The sequence below is a fragment of the Drosophila navojoa genome, chromosome X (assembly GCF_054131105.1).
Source record: "Drosophila navojoa isolate 15081-1374.11 chromosome X, UAZ_NAV_1.0, whole genome shotgun sequence".
NCBI classification, from domain to species: domain Eukaryota; kingdom Metazoa; phylum Arthropoda; class Insecta; order Diptera; family Drosophilidae; genus Drosophila; species Drosophila navojoa.
The window spans coordinates 27,351,076-27,369,362 of record NC_142895.1 but is presented as its reverse complement, the minus strand read 5'-3'; the positions used below and the strand labels follow the sequence as shown (position 1 = coordinate 27,369,362).

The 18,287-nt window shown below is 42.0% G+C and overlaps 1 protein-coding gene across 2 annotated transcripts in view; it reads right to left on the bottom strand.

Moving 5' to 3' along the window:
• The window catches only part of mgl (low-density lipoprotein receptor-related protein megalin), a 128,651-nt gene extending 110,999 nt beyond the window's left edge, over positions 1 to 17,652 (bottom strand). Inside the window, exons 1-2 of one of the 2 annotated variants that reach the window (XM_089264936.1) lie at positions 17,453 to 17,652; positions 17,259 to 17,419 (exon numbers count right to left, since the gene is read on the bottom strand). In XM_089264936.1, coding sequence (XP_089121062.1) covers positions 17,259 to 17,419; positions 17,453 to 17,652 — 361 coding nt within the window. Of the gene's footprint in view, positions 1 to 17,258 lie in introns of both variants that reach the window. The other variant, XM_089264935.1, reaches the window with a different exon arrangement.
• Positions 17,653 to 18,287: the final 635 nt, after the last annotated feature.

The window sequence follows — 18,287 nt, the reverse complement described above, 5'->3', positions numbered from 1 at the left end:
ATCCACAACAACGGACAATCGTTTGGTCACAAATGATTACGTATACGCAGCGTTGAGCGCGACGCCAGCTGCTGCTGCTGCTGCTGTTGTTGTTGCTGCTGTTGTTGGTGTGGCTAACGCTAGCTTGTTGCACGCTAATTGAAAATTTATGCTGCGTAATTGATGTTATTGTTTTCGGCCAGCCTTCACAGTTACACTAAATACTAAAGTCGCATTAGAACATACAGTCTGCACTCTCCTCTCTCTCACTCTCCCTCTCACTCTGACTGAATGCGCTTAATGAAAAACGTCCGTTATTTAGCAAAGAGTATTTTACCTTGATTGAACAAACAATGATTTATGAGCATAACCCAATTAGGTAAAGGTAGATTATTGCTGCGCACAGTGAAGCTTGTTGCATGACGAACGCATTATAAAGTGATTAATGTTGAGTCGAGAACATATGAGATTGGAGCTTGATCTTCATCACATTATAAAGTGATTATGGCTAATATATATTACAACCCAATTGGATTAGAGAGAGAGAGAGAGGGAGAGAGAGAGGCACTTGAACCCAATCAGATGAATGTCATCGGGAAATTAAGGAACGCACGCGTTGCCTCCGTCAAGTCGCGTGGACGGCCGAAACGTAAGGTGTAGTGCTTGATTACATTTGGCCAAAAGGCACTTCGCGTCTAATGACAGTGCCAGCCAGTCGCTCGCACAATAGGCCGGGGCGGCATCAGCACTTCGCATCTTCGTCAATGTCAGTAAATAATTTTTCACAGCCTCGACCAATGAGAAATGATGGCTGCGCAGCCAGCCGCGCTCAGTCCTTGTTGACACTTGCCAGAGTGTGAAAAGTGAAAAGTGAAAAGCGAGGAGCGAACAGCGAGCAGCGAGTAGCGAAATGTGAAATGCGAAAGCGAGCTGGCGTCATTAAAATTTAAGGACTAGCCGCCTCCTGGCCACAGCGCTCTGCCGTTGCATAAGTACACGGCGCGGCGTCCAGCCCTTTAAGCGCCAGCCCAAACTTCAATTTCATTTACGTTTAAAAGCCATTTTTAATTTGTTTCACTTTTTATCTCACTCTCTCCCTCTCTCTTTCGTTCTCTCTCTCTGTCTTTCGGCGTGTGTATATTGTGTATTTTGGCATCGTTACTTTTTTTCTATACCGTAGTCGGATTTGGAGTCATTAAGTCAGCTTTGTTACGCCTCAATGCCTACGGCGTGGCAGACAACATTCCCCAGCCTAGCTATCTCTCACTCTCTCTATCTCTCTCGCTCGCTCTTTTAAAGTTGTGCGGGTGGCAACAATTAAATGCAGAAAAAAATAACTGAGCCACATTTAAGTTGAAATCTTCTTTTTCATTTCTCGCTGTCACTCCCCCTCCTTCTCTCTCTCTATCTGCCGTTCCCTCTTTCCTTTATTTTTTTCATCAGTGGGCTATAATGGAGCAAAATAATTTGGCAACAAAGCGCCCAGTTGCGAAAGAAAAGCAACAACAACAACAACGACAACAACAACAACAAAGAGTACTCATAATTGCGCACTAAACGCCATTGGACATTTTTGTGTGCTCGGGACCTTAATGAGGAGTCCGGCATCCAGCTGGTCAGCAGCTGCAACTGCCACAGCCGCTGCCAGTGCCATAAAAATCTCGGCAACAACAATTGTCACAACAACAGCAACAACAATAGCAACAACAACAGCGGGAAAAAGTTAATTTATAAGTGTTTTCCAGCTAAGAAAAATAAAATAAAAATTGGTTGTTCGTTTAAGCAACTGTGGCGCAAGCAGCGAATGCCTTACAAAAGCGCATTCCAAACCAAAAAAAAAAAAAAAAAATAATAAATACAAAAAATACCAGAAGAAAACAAAAACAGTCAAAGGGTGCCTTAGTCGGGTGCTGCTGACTCTCAAGAATACTAGATGATCAACTGCCATGGCATTTTTATAAAGATTAAATGAAAGAGGGCAAGTCTATGAAGTCTGAATAGAATACGTGTGCATATGCACAGAATGCAGACCTTGAAATATGCTTTAGACGCGAATCTTATAATAGATTTATACGTAGCTCAAAAATTAAATATCCCAGGCCTATGGGAGATATAATTCCAAGACTCACTGTTTGGCTAACTATAAATATGCTTATGAATTATAAATCAATATGAATTTATTAAATTTTATTTGTTATATATGTGAAATGAAATAATTCACGAATTGAGTTAGAAATCATATTTAGATTTGAAAAACCTCTCCATATATCTATACAGATAACTAAATACGAAATGAATGTGAGACAAGTGAGGCAAATGAAGATTCTATTCAGCTCTGCAGAGGCCGAGTCGTGCATAATAGAGTCTATGGTAAAGCCGATGTCCAACAACTGAGATTAGTTAGGGCATCAATAGGTCGTTAAGTATCTGCTCCTATATGTGTGCAACGCCTGCAGCTTTTATGATCAAGTGGAAAATGGGTTCACATTGAATGCGAGCAATTAAAAAGTTTTGTGCGAAATTCAATTTTCTCTTTCAAAGGGACACTAGCGAAAATAGCGGAACTGAAGCTAAAGCAAAAGCAAAGGCTAAAGCTGTAGCTGTAGTTCGAGTTTTAGCTGCAGCTGGAGCTGAACTGCTAAAGGTTCAGGCAACAGACAGGCTCTCATCTGCCAGAGAATGTTAAGCTGGTGTCAACAGCAGCAACAACAGAAGCAGGAGCAGGAGCAGGAGTGCGCATTGTTTTCTCGCCTGTCAACTCTACGAGGGTTGTCGCACTTTGAAAATAACTTTGAGAATGAAATGGCTGCAATGCAATAAGCGTAACAGAGCCCAACAGACTAAGCCATATAACTAACAATGCAATATGCGTGTGTGTGTGTGTGTGTGTGTGTGTGTGTGTGTGTGTGTGTGTGTGTGTGTGTGTGCATTGTGCAATTAATTTCGATTAAATGCCATCTAACGCATATTTTGCGAATTGCTGTACAGCAATGCACCGTCTACACCTATGCCATATACAATTGGCCAAATCTATAATTGGGCCTTTGGCCAGTGAGACAAATTTAAGCAGCTTAAGAGCCATCTATGCATATACACATACATAGATACATATAAACGTATATTTATGTCTGGCCCAAAGACATTGCCAACGAAGCCCAAAATACACCAGAGACCCATACAAATATGACTATCTCTGTGTGTGTGAGCATGTGTGTGTGTGTATCCTGATTGCTGACAAACTTAAGCACAGCTAGGGCACACACATTGGCTCTGCTAACCAAATAATAATGTTTCATAATATGCGACACACACACGCACACTCACACCCACACACATGCATTATATTTACATGGTTTACATGTTGGTTTCATTTGGGACAGCTGAACAGCTAATATTGTGTGTCAATAAGTAGCCGGATGCTTATTTCTTAAAGTATTTGCCCTTTCCTCCATTGAGAAGCGAAATCGCAAATAGACAAAGTGCCAATCGAATCGAAAGGAATTACAGGCATTTGCGCCAAGGCCAGCTGGAGACCATAGAAATGCTGTTTATATGCCTAGACCCAAGGCTAATCACATACGCAGCTCAATCTGTTAGAAGACAGCGACACTTTCGATGCGAAAGTTTTAATTAACTTTGATTCAGTTCAATGAAAGTTGCGCTAATTGCAAATTGGGAGACCAAAAGTTCGATCTGAATGTCCTACTGGATTCCATGGCCTGATAAAGTGAGAGCTAGAACAAAGATCAGTTTAAGATTGATATTTTTCAGAACTGGAAATATAATATACAAGTAATTCAATGGAATTAAATAATTTATTTATATTATATGATGCATGTAGAGATGTATAAGATATATACATATATATTGTATACATATATTGCCATTGAATTCCATTAAAGTCTAAGGCCTCAAGCTGTAATAGTCTAAGCCGGCTGAGATGTACATCTATTGGGATTTCTTTGAGGTTTAAAAGTCAATTATTAAATTCAATTTTTAAATTAATAAGGCAATTTAACAGGATTTACAAATATATAAATAAAGAAAATTTATATTAGTTATGCTATTCAATAAAAGGAAATTTTATAAAATTTATTCTGTCTTGAGGTTCAATATATTCCATTCCCAATTTGGGTTTTCTTTATTCACCTGCTCGCATCTCGCCTCAATTTCATAATAATTTTAGTTGAAGTGAATTAAGGAATTAATGAAAGTGAATATCCAGGGCTTGAGACTTAAAAGGGAGGGAGCATAGGAAAAACGAACACAGACAGATCGATAGTTAAATCATTTCACCTTTAATTTGAAGATCCACTTCCAAGTATATGTCGTAGCATTAATAGTATTCACTACTTCCACTATAACTTTGCCCAATAACGATTTCCTGGTATTTTTCCGCTCACTCTCTAAAAAGCTCTTGCTCATCGACAGTCTAAAGCCAAGTTCCGTTGGTGCTTCGTTCTATCAAACTCTCCATTTCTGGTTGCAGTCTTCCTAGATTATATAAATCAGTACAACAACCGTTGTTCAGCAACGGCTATAGTCGGCTCACTCTCTCTCTCTCTCTCTCTCTGTTTTAGTGACAATTTATCCTTCAATTGTCACTAGAATGCTAACTCACTCGAATAGCGCGAACTGTTAGTTGCCCTCTTATGCCACTACCACAGGCATACTAACAAACACAGAATTAGAATAGCACACTGACACGAAATATACATATACAAATGTTGATTTAAGATTAATGATGATATGTATGATTGATTTAGATCTGCTCCAATTGCTATATAAGGGCTACAGCAGTCATCATGGAATGCTCATGGTCATTAAGAGAAAACGTGGTCCGAAAACAATTCACTGTTATTCGCTCTGAACAGAACTATTATTTGGATGATAAAAAATCATAATCAGCTGCAAGCTTAGCTCTGCTTTAGGTCTGTCCGTAGTTAAACAATTAACCTCAGGCTTTAAATTGATTTTATAAATATACGATATTCTAAATATATCCAAGTTGTATAGTATGATGTAAAAACATTATAAAATATTAATATTTCTATAAATGAAACAACTGCAAAGACCAGAGAATGCCATTGGAGTCATTGGCTCAAGCTTTAATGGATTTTCGTACAGCTTAAAGTAGAGCAAAGAGACTTTATTTATGGACGTAGACGCGCTGACTTGTTGACTCGGATGGTCGTTAACATTTTTAACAAATTTTCGAGCTGATATGACAACAGCCGGGCTGGAATGTCTGCCATGCTGCACGCTGCATGCCACAGCGGCGAGGCTAATTCAACTTTGCCTTTGAAGCCTTTTCGAAAAGTTTGAAATGCCAAGTGTTAAATGCCAGCACAAATGCATGAAATGCGATACGAAGCGATGCGATGCGATGCGCTGCGAGGCGGTGCGAGGCGGGGCGAGGCGGCGCGAGGAGAGGCAAGGCGATGAGCCATAGTCGCAGCACTCTCCGCTCATAAATTCTGGTCCAACTTAATTACAAGCATTTAATGCGCTTCCAGTGCAATAAAAAGTTCGATAAAATATATAAATTTGCAAATTTGCTGTAGCTGCTGCAACTGCACCTGCTTGTTCATGCAAATGCCTCGCAGACTCTCACACACACACAGATACGCACATACACACATACACACGCATGCAGCCAGAGGCTAAAATAACAGTTCAGCTGGCAGGCATCGCCATTTTGTTGTGCCATTTTGTAATAATTTTTTGTTGTTCTTTGCGCTCGTTTTTCGCCGTTTTTCCTTTGGCTGGCACAAAGCGAACGAACCCAGCCAAAGCTGGCAAAAGCGCGCCATTGAAGGCATTTTCGAATTTCACAGAGAGAACTGTGGGATTCAATTAATTTGCTCTGTGCTGGGCAACGCTCGATAAATAAATGCATTATGAACTGCAAATGAAATGTCATCAATGGCCCGCCCTCGCCCACACGGCCAGTCGGGCGGAGGGGAGGGGGGCGTGACAGGTGCACAAAAACAGAATCTTCTATTAGATTTGGCTGGCTGCGCCATTGCATATTCAACCGGTGCGACAATAATGCCAAATGCAGTCAGCTTTTTGTTGCAGTGCAGCCGCTGTCAAAGGGCCGCAAGAAAAGGTGCAATAAAAAAATTAACATGCCAGCTAGCAAAATCGATTTAATTCCGTTTGGCACAAATATTTGCTCAGCCAAAGGGAATAATATAAAACTTTATATTTGTTGCATGCGGCATGCGGCATGCGGCATGCGGCATGCGGCATGCGGCATGCGGTAAGCGGCAAGCAGCTTATTGCATTGCAATTGTGGGGCAGTTCTATTGTGTTCGAAATGGCAACGAAGTAGGGCCCCGGAAAATAATCGTGCGTCAAGTGAAAACCCTCTTTAAACCCAATATTATATTAGTGAGAGAGCGAGAGAGAGAGAGAGAGAGTAAGTACTTTGTAAGCAGCTAATAGCTGCCATAAAACTCACTCAATCAATCTTTATAACATTTGATATTAAATTATTCCAGCCGAAACTTGAATACTCGCCCAGTGCCGCGCAAAGCCGGATTACATTTGTGTTATATGTGCATACATATGTGCTCTCATGTACTGCAATACGAATAGACATATGCTGAATAGTAATCAAATGTAAGCGCTTTATAGAACATTTTAACAAAATTAAAATAGACTTATTAAATGTGTACTGAATGTGTAGCTGTATGAATAGGTAATATTTTGAATTGAATAGAATAATATGTTCGCCAGGTCTCCCAGCTCACCTCACATCTGTTATAAACTCTCGATCTAAACAAGTTCGAGTGCTAATGCAAAATAATATATTCAAAATAAAATTAATTTAATTAAATTATATTCAAGAGTTGTCTCTATGTTTAGTATATATTAAAGTAAAGCATATTACAGAAATATGTGGCAATTCTAAATTAATTAAATGATAATAGAGAAGCGCCAATATCTTGCCTGCTGAGATCCTTTTGCAATAGAGAATCCCACAGCTTCGGTTAGCACACTCTCTCAGTCTAACTACAATTTGGCTATGCTTCATGCTGCTATAGAAGTAGACTTTGAGACTCTCAGTGCCATAAAGCGTGCGTATTTAAATTTATATATGCATACACACTTACACATACATATGCATATACAGACATATTCTATTGTTAGCCCTAATCAAAAGCTCGTTATTAAAGTTGATGAGCGCTTGAGTTCGACGTGGATGTCTCACTAGATATATATACTATCTGTGTGTGTGTGTGTGTGTGTGCAATTAATTATTTAATAAACAATTAACTGTTACTCACGAATGGCGACAGGCGCTGCAAGGCACCGTTAGAATGCAACATGAGTGCGCATATTACGTATACGCAACAAGAAACGTGACAGGAATATATGTATGTATGTACATAATATCTACAATATATGAAGTCAGCCTGTCTCGAGGTCTCGGGGTCTCGATGTCTCCTGGTCTCCCAGATCTCCCTGATCTCTATGAGCAGACTTGGTCACATGACAGTTTTATCGACTGCATTCAATGTAATTACAAGTTTAAAATAAAAACGAAAAAAACCTTTCGAGTCCATGAAATGTGATTTTGCATTGAGCACATGCCATGACGCATTCAGACATATAAATATGTACACATACACACACACATATGAGCATGGACATCTGTATGTGTTTGTAATTCGTAGGTAAGCCCGTTTGTCGTCACTTAAACATTCATAAGGCCTGATTGTTGTTGTTGTTGTTGGCTCAGCTTGCCAGCGAGCAGGAAATCACATTATTGCCTACACAAGCACATATATATATATATATATATATATATATATATATATATTTAAACAAGAATACAGATCGCGTTTCGATACGGAATTCGGCATGCGCTTATCCAATTGAATCACGTAATTAGCCAATTCGCAGCTAAAGCAGAAACACAAATTATTTTTGCCAAAAAAAAAAAGAAGCCAAAACAAGAACAAAAACAATTCAAATGGCAATTGTCGCGCGTTGCGTATACGCCACATAATCCACGGCTCAATTAATGCCAATTGGCATCAAACGTAATTCGCTTTAAAAGACGCACCGACAATGGGAATCAGTAATTAATTCGTTTAATACGGCCTGTCCCACGCTGCCATTGAGATTTGCAAGGGAGCTCCGAGATGTCATAATTGACTAAGCTACTCACTTAAATATTGAGATTAGGGAAGAGATGAACTGAGAATTGCTTAACAGAAGCAGGTCCAACAGAAGATACCGTTACTCTTGGCCATGGCTGAGGCCAACTCTTGTTCTTGCTACCGGACCCTGCTCCACTTCAAGTTTTACTCCAGCTTAAGCTCAAGCCTTAGCCTTGCGACCTGAGCCGAGCAATCTTCGTCATCGGAAAATCCCATTCAATTGAGCCGAGTTGAGCCAGCTAACATGGGAATGTCATTTGATCAGCTGAATTCCTTCCTCTGCTCGAGGTGGTGCCAACATCGACAGCAATGGAACAGAGATCCAATAAACAATGAAGAAGGCAAAGCCATTCGCTGACTGCAATCGTTGCTCGTAAGTCTCTCAATGCAACACTTAAGGTCGAGTAGATCCCACTAGTAAATGCCTACAGGGTATCTGTCAGTCACAGTGTGAATGCTACCCTGCATTCCTACAGTATTCGTACTCGTTTTCTCTTGTTACATGTGTGTGTGTGTGTTGATCTGGTGGTGCACATGCACTGCGATTATTGTTGTTTTGATGTTGCTGTTGTTGTTGCTGTTGCTGCTGTTGGTTGGCTGCTGTCGCAGCTTAAAGCGGTGATCGCCGGTGCCAGGCACCGAGTGCTGAACGAGAAGCACGAAAAAAAACTACAAAATAAAAAACACAACAATAACAGAAAGAGGGAAAAAATAACGAAAAACAGCAATAACAGCAACAACAACACATACACACACACATACACACACACATGGAGCGCAGAGCGCACACAAAGAGGCAATAAAGAAACGCCGACAACAACAACGTGAAAAATATTGTTTATAGCAACAACAATGCGACGAGCTAAAGCAAGAAAATACCTTGCCGATCGAGCACGAGACAGCGTAAGGGAATGAAGGAAAGCGACCAAGAGAGAGAACGAGCAACAGACAGACAGACAGTCAGAGAGAGAGAGAGGGAAAGAGAGAGAGATGTGCCATGTGACCGAGCGAGGCAACGCTGTGGTTGAGCCAGAGGAAAACAGCAGCAACAGCAACAACAGCAACAGAAAATAACCGACAGACCAGTCGACCTATGGCTGTTATTACCGGCATCGCACGCCTTACGAGCACCCACCCCTCCCTGTCCATGTACCTGCCCCTGCCTTGCCCCTGCCCCTGCCCCTGCCACTGGCACTGGCACTGGCCATATTCCACACCCTCCCCCATGCCAAGCTCCACAAACATATCATCAACGAACCGAATCGTCGCTACAAACAGCGACTAACGATACGCAACGCAAATGGAGACGAAACAAACAAACAAACAACAACAACAACAACAACAACAGCAATAACAACAACCGGCCGGCTAGCCAGAGAGTCAAGCAGTCGGCTCTGGGATGAGCGGGAGACGAGGGGGTATTGGGGCAAGCAGGGGAGCAGGGAGCCAGCCAAGCGCAAAGCGCAGCGTCGCTGCTGACGTTAACAGTGATGTCAGCAGCAGCTACGACGCCGACTGCGCTGCGACTGCGACTGCTGCAGCAAAAGCAACGCTGCCCCAAAGTGAGCGGCATGTGGATGCCAACTTGTTATGTGTGTGTGAGCGCCTCTGTGTGTGTGTGTGTGTAAGCGTGGAACTTGCTACAAGTTGCCGCTGTTGTTGTTGTTGCTGTTGTTGCCGTTGTTGTTGTTGCTGTTGTTGCTGCTGTTGCTGGAAATGCAGTTAAAACTGGTTTCGCTCGCCCCGTCGCATTGTAATTTGCGACGCTGTTGACACAGGTAATCTATTAGGCAAAGCCACTCAGACTGGAAGTTAGTCGCAGACGCAGCGCCCATTGGCGCTCCGGCTCCCAGCCAGGCAGCTGCAATTGTTGCCGTTACTGATCTGCTGCCCACCGGCAATCGTTGGCAGCATTTGCAGTCTCACTCGCACCGACCACGCGGCCAATTCGCTTCCCTCTTCAGTGTTCGCTTCATTATTTTCAATTGGATTTCAATTCTCGAAGCTTTGCCTCAACAGATCATGATTCTCATTCAGAGCCCGATCGGTGGATCGGTGCCCTATAAGGTGCATCTATGCTGGGCTGTTCATCTATCTGGCAACTCTATGTCTTTTGGAATATAATCTTCGGAAAGTGATGCCAACAAATCTACTTGAATCGAATCATTTGATTATTATCGTCTTTGATTTTGGTCTTTAGTCTGTCGAATATGGACAGCCTATTGAATATAGACAGCCCTGCATTCCTATTTATAGCACTTGATCTCGATCTTCTCGAGTTACCCCATGCCTGATGCATTGCATCAAGGCTTTTCCAAGGTTTTTCTTTCTTGATTGTGTGCTGGAAAGGTTATCCTCTTTCGGTGCTTGTCGTAAACTTGTTTCCGATGTTGATTTATGATCGTCTTCACTGCGATTACGTCACGAATGTGCAATGCGAAATATTTATTCCGCCCAGCTCCGGAGTGACCTCATCTAGACTGTCTCTATACTGTGGGAATCGGCCTTCCAGCCTTTTCTATAAGTTCGTCTAATACATCGCGATGCTAACAGATATCTCTAGGATTCTAGATAGATTGCACCTTAAGCTCTCATGGCTTACAGATGATAATTAGATTGCTGAATGTATCAGAGTCTCTATATTCGAGAATCTTCCAGAGATTGCTCTAGTCTAAGCCAACTCCTGAATGATGCAACTAAGGGCTTAAGCCTTTCTGACCATATTCTAGATTAATATGTGGCTCATTCCATATGCCATATTCCATCTGCCAGAGGCGTGGGCATCACCGTTACTCGCGCAACTGCCCCCCGGTTGACAAGTTCTCGACTCCGTCTTCCGCGCGCTCTGAAATGGGCCAAGTCAAGTCAGCCCGAACCGCTTCTAACTAATTTCGCCCACTCGCTTCACAGAGTCTTAAAGAACAGCTGCATGTCACTTTTGCATGAATATGGGCCCAACAACGTCCCTCTCTCTCTCTCTCTCACTCTCTCTCTCTCTCTCTCTCTCCCTTTCTCACGCTCTCTGTGTGTGTTTGAGTAGCATGCAACCGCAGCGAAAGCCAAGCTCAAAGCTCTCATAAAAGTTGTTGGCTCGGTCAAAGTATTAGCAAAGTTATTTGTCCGCAACGGGCAGCCGCAAAAGCAGCAGAAGCAGCAGCAACAGCAACACACAAACATATATACACAGCCTCATACACACACACGCACACACACACAAATAGTGCAATTAACTTTGTGGTCACCAGGCGAACAGCCCGAACCACCCACTGGCCATTGCCTTTGTCTCTCCGCATTTGTGCTTGTGCTGCCGAAGAAGAAGCGGCCAACGTTGCCGCCGCTGCTGCGGTTGCAACTGCAACTGCAATTGCAACAGCAACTGCAACTGCAACTGCGATTGCGATTGCAATTGCAATTGCTGCTGCATCTGCCGCTGGCATCGGCAGCAACGGCGACTGCGATTAAAGGCCAAACGACAAACGAAAGAGCATTCCAGTTTTGCCTACTAAATCTGTGAGCAATGTGTCTCTGTGTATGTGTGTGTGTGCATGCATGTATGCAGACATTACACACACCTTTGCATGTATGCCTGTGTACGTGCAGCGTGTCATTGCTCCCCGCCCACAATTGAGTCGTCTTTCTCACTTCATCGATGCGTGTCGAACTTTCTTAAGCCCGAACTGACTGACTCGCAGATAAGCTGACTGCCACGCTGACTGACTCATTGATTGACTGACTGACTGAAGTACTAGAGAAATAACTGATTGACGTGCTCAACGAACTTACTGTTTGATCGATCAACCAACAGATAGTTTGATGAGCTGCTTGACTGATCAACTCACTTATTGACGAATTCAAAGTTTGATTGATTGACTGACATACTGAATAGGCATCTGATTGATAGGCTAATCTATTTGCCTATTTAACTGACTCGTTGACTGATTGAATCGACTGAATAAAAGTATGCTTGACGCAATCAATGATTGATAGATTTATTGACAAGATTTTAATGGTTTGAGTGTTATATAGTCATATATACTGAGCCATTTGACTGATGTATTATTTACTAGATCATCGAACTAGTTAACTGACTGAGTGCCTGACTCTCAAGACTGACCGTGATTAATGCTGTGATTAATCTACAACTTGATTGGTTGATTTAATCGCTGACTGATTGATAGATAATCCGCCAGATAATGAAACTGAATGACTGGATGACTTGGTTGAAGATGAACTAGTTAATTCAATATTTATTTTGTTGATTAAATGTCTTACTGTTTGATTGACTTAAGTTTGGGCTGAATGATTGACAGACATACTTGACTTATGTACTAATTCACAATCTGATTGATCTGATTGATATGGCTGACAGACTGACTGACTGAGTTACTGACTGATTGATAGACTGATTGATTAAATGGATTACCAGTTAACTCATTAAAGATTACTGATTGATGGGCGAAGTGACTGATAGCCTTTTAGTTTGCTGTTGCCTTATTGCTGGCCTCGTTGTCTGATGTACCTGACTGATGGACTGACTGATTGGCAGATCATCTAACAGCAATGATCCGAATGACTCTGTGACTATCTACCTAACTGATTGAACTGATTGAACTCATCAACTAACGGACTGGCTCAACTGGTTTATTTATTGTCTACTGACTGATGATCAAATCAGTTAGCAGATTGACTAACTGATTGTCTGACAGGCTGACTGATTAAACAGCCAATCCGAATAGCTCAAGCTTCAGCAATATGATATATCAAAGTATTACTTTGTTAATTGAATACATTTAAATGAAGCAAAAAGAGGTAATATTCAAATGGAAGAGCCCAACAAAACGCTTTGTTGCTGTTGTTGCTTCTCTTTTCTCTTTGCGGCTTTCGATTGTGGTTTTCGAAATGTTAAATAAATAGAGGTAGGGCGAAAAGAGCAGAAAAAAAAGAGAAAAGTCGCGTGACGCCTTGCCACAAAAAAAACAAAAGGAAAGAGGAAGATGTAGATGTAGAGGAAAGCATGCTGAAGCTGGTGCGAATTAAACAAACTGCGAGCTGTGTGCTCACAGCTGTAGCTAGAGCCAGGCAACGCCGGTTATTAACTGCTTGAACAACAATACAACAAAAGCGATTCATGGGAATGCATATTTTGGTCTTTCTCGGCGGATTATGTAAGGCACGTTAGAAACATGACTGTGACTGTGACTGTGACTGCGACTGTGACTGCGACTGCGACTGCGGCTGCGACTGTGTGCGTCATAAACAAAACGTATCCGCAGAGACACAGCCAGAGCTAGTCAGTCAGTCAGTCAGTCAATCTGTCAGTCAGTCTGTCCGCCTGTGAGCCATTCAGTCAGAGATGCAGCTTCAGGTGCTGGCTGGCTGTTGCCAGTCTGAATGGGTGTCAGTCTGTAACTAGTACATTGATATTGATGCGAAAGCGCAACAGCAACAGCAACAGCAACTGCAACAGAAACTGCAACAGCAGTAAGAGCATCGGATGCATTCTCGCTACTGTCTGTCATATGGAAACTGGAATTTGAATCCGGTTGCGTTAGCTTGTCATTCCGTCCGTCAGTCCGTCTATCTGTCCGTCCGTCTCTGCTGTCCGGTTGCCTTTTGTCCTCTGATTTGCCTCTCTGTCTCTCCACTTTGGCAAATTTTGTTGTATGCTATTTATTAAATGCCATTAAAGCCATTTCTTTGCTTTAGCCTCTTTTGGCGCCAGCCACCCATGCATCAGTGTAAGCGGTAAACAGAGACAAAGTTCAAGAGAGCGAGAAAGGGAGTGGAAAGTGAGAGACAGAGAGAGAGAGAGAGAGAGGCGTAGGGCTGGGACATAGCGCATAGTAGAGTGTGTTGTCAGGTTTGTGCCAAAGCTCTGCTCAAATGTCAAAAAGTACAAGCAACACACACAAACAACACACACACATACACACATACACATACACAGAGCAGACATATAAGAGGAACACAATAATAACAGCATAGAGCGCAATCAACAAATTGCATTAAATGACTTTGTGTTGCTGTTTGATTGTTGCCGTAGTAGCTGCAGCAACTTCAACAACAACAGCAACAACAACAACAACAGCTGTCAGTTGCAGAAAAGAAATAAAAAATAAAAAGAAGAAAAGGCGAAAAAGAAACCAAAGCGAAATGGGAAGTGAGAGAAACTGCACATTGACGGGCTGTTTGTCACGCTGTTTGTCACATGACTGCACTAAACTTGCACTTGGCCAGCAGTGTGAGCGAGAGAGACAGAAAGACAGAGAGAAAGAGAGAGAGAGAGAGAGCAAAGCTGAGCTAAGCTGAGCAATGCGAGCTTTTAATAACTAGATAAGCGATTATGACGGCCATTTAAATCATTCGCTAACCGCATGAACAGATTCTGAATACACACACATACACACACACATACACTCACACGCATACAGCAGCCCACTGTTTTAGAGATCCACTTAAAACAATTTGATCATCGTCGCTACAAACACTTGCCCCTCCCCTCGCCATAAACTTCTTGCCCCGCGACTGGCTGTAGCTAACGATCTACCATGTCTGCCGCACTGCCACGCCCGCTCTACTGCCTGCCCGCCTGCATCAAGGGCGCGAAACACAAATCTCTGGCGCGCACATTAAACGTTTCACTTAATTAAAATCAACGGCAAAGGCAACGGCAACGGCAACGGCAACGGCAACTGCAACAACAACTGCAGCACGTTGCCCCTCTATGCTCACACACACATATACACACAGACAGTTTTTCGCCATCTCATGTGTGTCTGGTCACTAATAGTCTGTACGTATAGTTAACAGGAACAACTACATACATACTGACAACATTTATAACAGTTTTCAGTTGCTGTTGTTGTTGTTGTCGTCGTCATTCTCCCGCACTCGGCAAAGACGTGCCGTGCCGGGCGCTTCTCTATGTGAATAATGACTCGAAATTGCGCTTATTAAGACTTCCTGATTCATAATTTCGGGCAGCGGCAGCAACTAGCACAGAGTGAGAGAGAGACAGAGACAAAGAGAGAGAGAGAGATAGACACAGGAATTATTTTAAGGGCGAGCCAGCACCAAAAAATTTACCAAACTAGGTGACTCTCTGTGTGTGTGTGTGTGTGTGTGTGTGTTTTAGTGTGAGTGTATGAGGGTATTCTAGTTTCCTAGCAAAACTCTTGAGCCAGCTTAAAACTCTTGATCAATGTGATATGAAATAATATACTATATCCAAATATTTACATGTTTATTAAGGAAAACAAAAACTGCATTCTACCATAATATCATGCATTATCTATATATACAGTTGAATATTCCATACAGACTGCATTGCCCTTGACGTTTGACGTTTGACATAATTTCTTTTAGTTTTTTGTCTTTCAGCATTTTATCAAAAGTTTTGCGCCCGCAGCAAAACTTTGTGCGGCTTAGTTTATCCCACCCTCAATTTTCAACTTTCTCTCTTTCTCTTCACTAGTCATTATATGTATGGCTATCCCTCTCTCTCTCTCACGCACTCTCTAACTATCACTCTCTCTTTCTCGCTCTCTCTCTCAGCGACTTTTCCTCCATATATGTGAATGTGTGTGAATTGTTGTTGGTCATGCTGCGGGTGCAGATTTTCTGAGATACGAACGAGACTCCCTCTTCAAAAAAATATAATAAAATATATATATATAACTCTCTGGCAGGGAATACATGCCATGTAGCCATCATTTTTTGTGTGCCACAAGTTTGTAATGTTATTAAAATGCATTTAAATATGTGCTAGGCAAGCTGTCCAGCATTATTATGGCATATGATGCATGTCAACGGGCCCAATTGGGCAGCGAAGGACAGTGGAACCTGGCTTTAGTGGACTTTTCTCTAGGTGACTTTCATATGAGTCAAATTAAGAACTTTATCTTTTCCTGATCTCAGCATAGTCGCATTTTAGTTTCACTTTGATTCTGTCTATATAAAATCATAAAATTGTGGCCGGAAATCGAGCTCAGTGCACCCTGCACATTGGGCGCTGGGTGATTTGAGGCGTGGCCCTTGCCAATATTATTGCCAACAATCGTTTATAAGTTATGCAAGAAACAATTTGCATGCAAATCGAAAGAAAGGCAACAAATTGGATTTGCGCTGCAATTTATGCACTCAAAAGAATGCCTAATTGGAAGATAGTTGAAAGTCAAGCTCGAATCTATCACATATCTATCATATACCTATCCATAATATATCTAACTGATAAGTCTGATGTTAGTGGGTCTATTAAGGCTGCGTTTATTCACGGCGTGGCACAACCCATAACGTATGCACTGTACAGATTGAGTCAGTATAGCATAATTTAGTTAACGGTGGATATGTTTCTTTAAGCAAATATATATTAATTTTCTTTATTTTAACATTTTACATTCAGCAGCGCCTCTTCTATGAACGACCTACTTTCAATGCAATTCTGTAAAAAACAATTCTCTTGTTTGTAGAAGACAAAAAGTATTCAGTAGATGGAGCTAACATCCCTTCATTTTAAAACGGTAACTGCTGTGGTTTCATTCATTTTGGTTGTATACCCGGAACCCATTGGAAATAGGAAATCAGAGTATACATATTTTTTGTCAAATGTAACAGGCAGAAGGAGGCGTGACAGACCCCACTAAGTATATACAAATATACTTTATCCGGGCGACATGCTGAGTAGATTTAGCCCTATCCGTATGTCTCTCTGTCTCGACCATCCGTCCTTCCGGGTCGATCTCAGAAGATATGTATGTATAAAGGTTAAAGAAATTTATTGTCTAAGGTTCCTCGATATATACGAGTGTATATCGAGTTTGTTTAAATGAGATGAAACTAAATGAGACTAATACGTAGTTTATAGAGTTTCGATTCATCTTATCCGTTTTTGTTTTAGTACATACGTACTATTTTCACCAATACAACTACAATATTATAATCTCCCAGCTAGAACCCGTATACTACAAAGTATTCGGCTTAAATAGTTCCAAGACAATACAACCCAAAATACGCTTTCAGTATAAATATAAATGTATGTATAAATCTCATAAGGTAAACCACATTATGTGTTTTATATATTATTGAGGATTATGCTGGGAGTCTTACCTGGATTATGGCGAAGTCGCGACTCGCCGAGCAGCGAGGCTGCTGCTGGTGCTGGAAGGAAGCTATCCACGTTGTTTAGGGCCACGATGGCCAGTGCTAGGATCAGGATCATTTGGGTGCAGCGACTGCTGATGCAGCTGCTGCTGTTGCTGCTTCTGGTGGTGCTGCTGCTGATGCTGCTGCTGCTGTTGCAGCTGGCTCTGTGTGGGCTCAGCTGTGGTATGTGTTGTTGTTTTCTGTTGAGTGTTGGTGTTGTTGTCGCCTTCGTTGTCGCTGTTGCCGTGGCGGGTGTTGCTGCTCGCAGTGTTGGTGGGGGCCACCGGGAGCGCTTCTTGGCATTGTTGGGAGGTTTGCGGCCGCATCCGAATCCAATGCCCACGGGCGTCGGATTCATTTTGGCGTTGTCTTTGGCCACTTCTCAGTTGTTGTCTCAATTCGTTTGCACTGTGTTCTTGATATACTTCTGTTGATTTTCTCTAATTTAGATTAACTTCTCTTTGGCTCTGTTTTCAGCGGCCGTGCGCACTTTCTAACACTGCACTTGGCTGCTGGCGTTGCACTCTTTCTATTGAAAACGATACATATATATGTAAATACTATCGATTATGATGCCGCAGCGACGACGATCGATTAAAAAAGCAATTAACGGTGCTCAAATGCAGTTCATGCACTGATATATATGTATATATCTGTTTATAAGTATTCATGTAAATTAATTTAAAGTAGTTCAATCAGTTTTCTCTTTTATGCAGATACGCAATAGAGATACATACATATTTGTATGTATGTATATCTTTAAGCTCTGTTGCAACTGCCTGCGCTTCTCCCTAGCGTTTAACCGCTGCCCTGCTCTTTCCCCTTACTCCTTCTCTCTCTCTCTCTCTGTCTCTTACACTTTCTCGCCAATTCTTATGCTCTTGCGCCCCCTCTCTATCCCCTCGTCTCTTTCTCTCCCGCTCGCGCTCTCTCTTTTGTCGTTTTTAACACTTTTTACAATAATTGAAAAACTTTTTGCCGTTTTATGTGAAC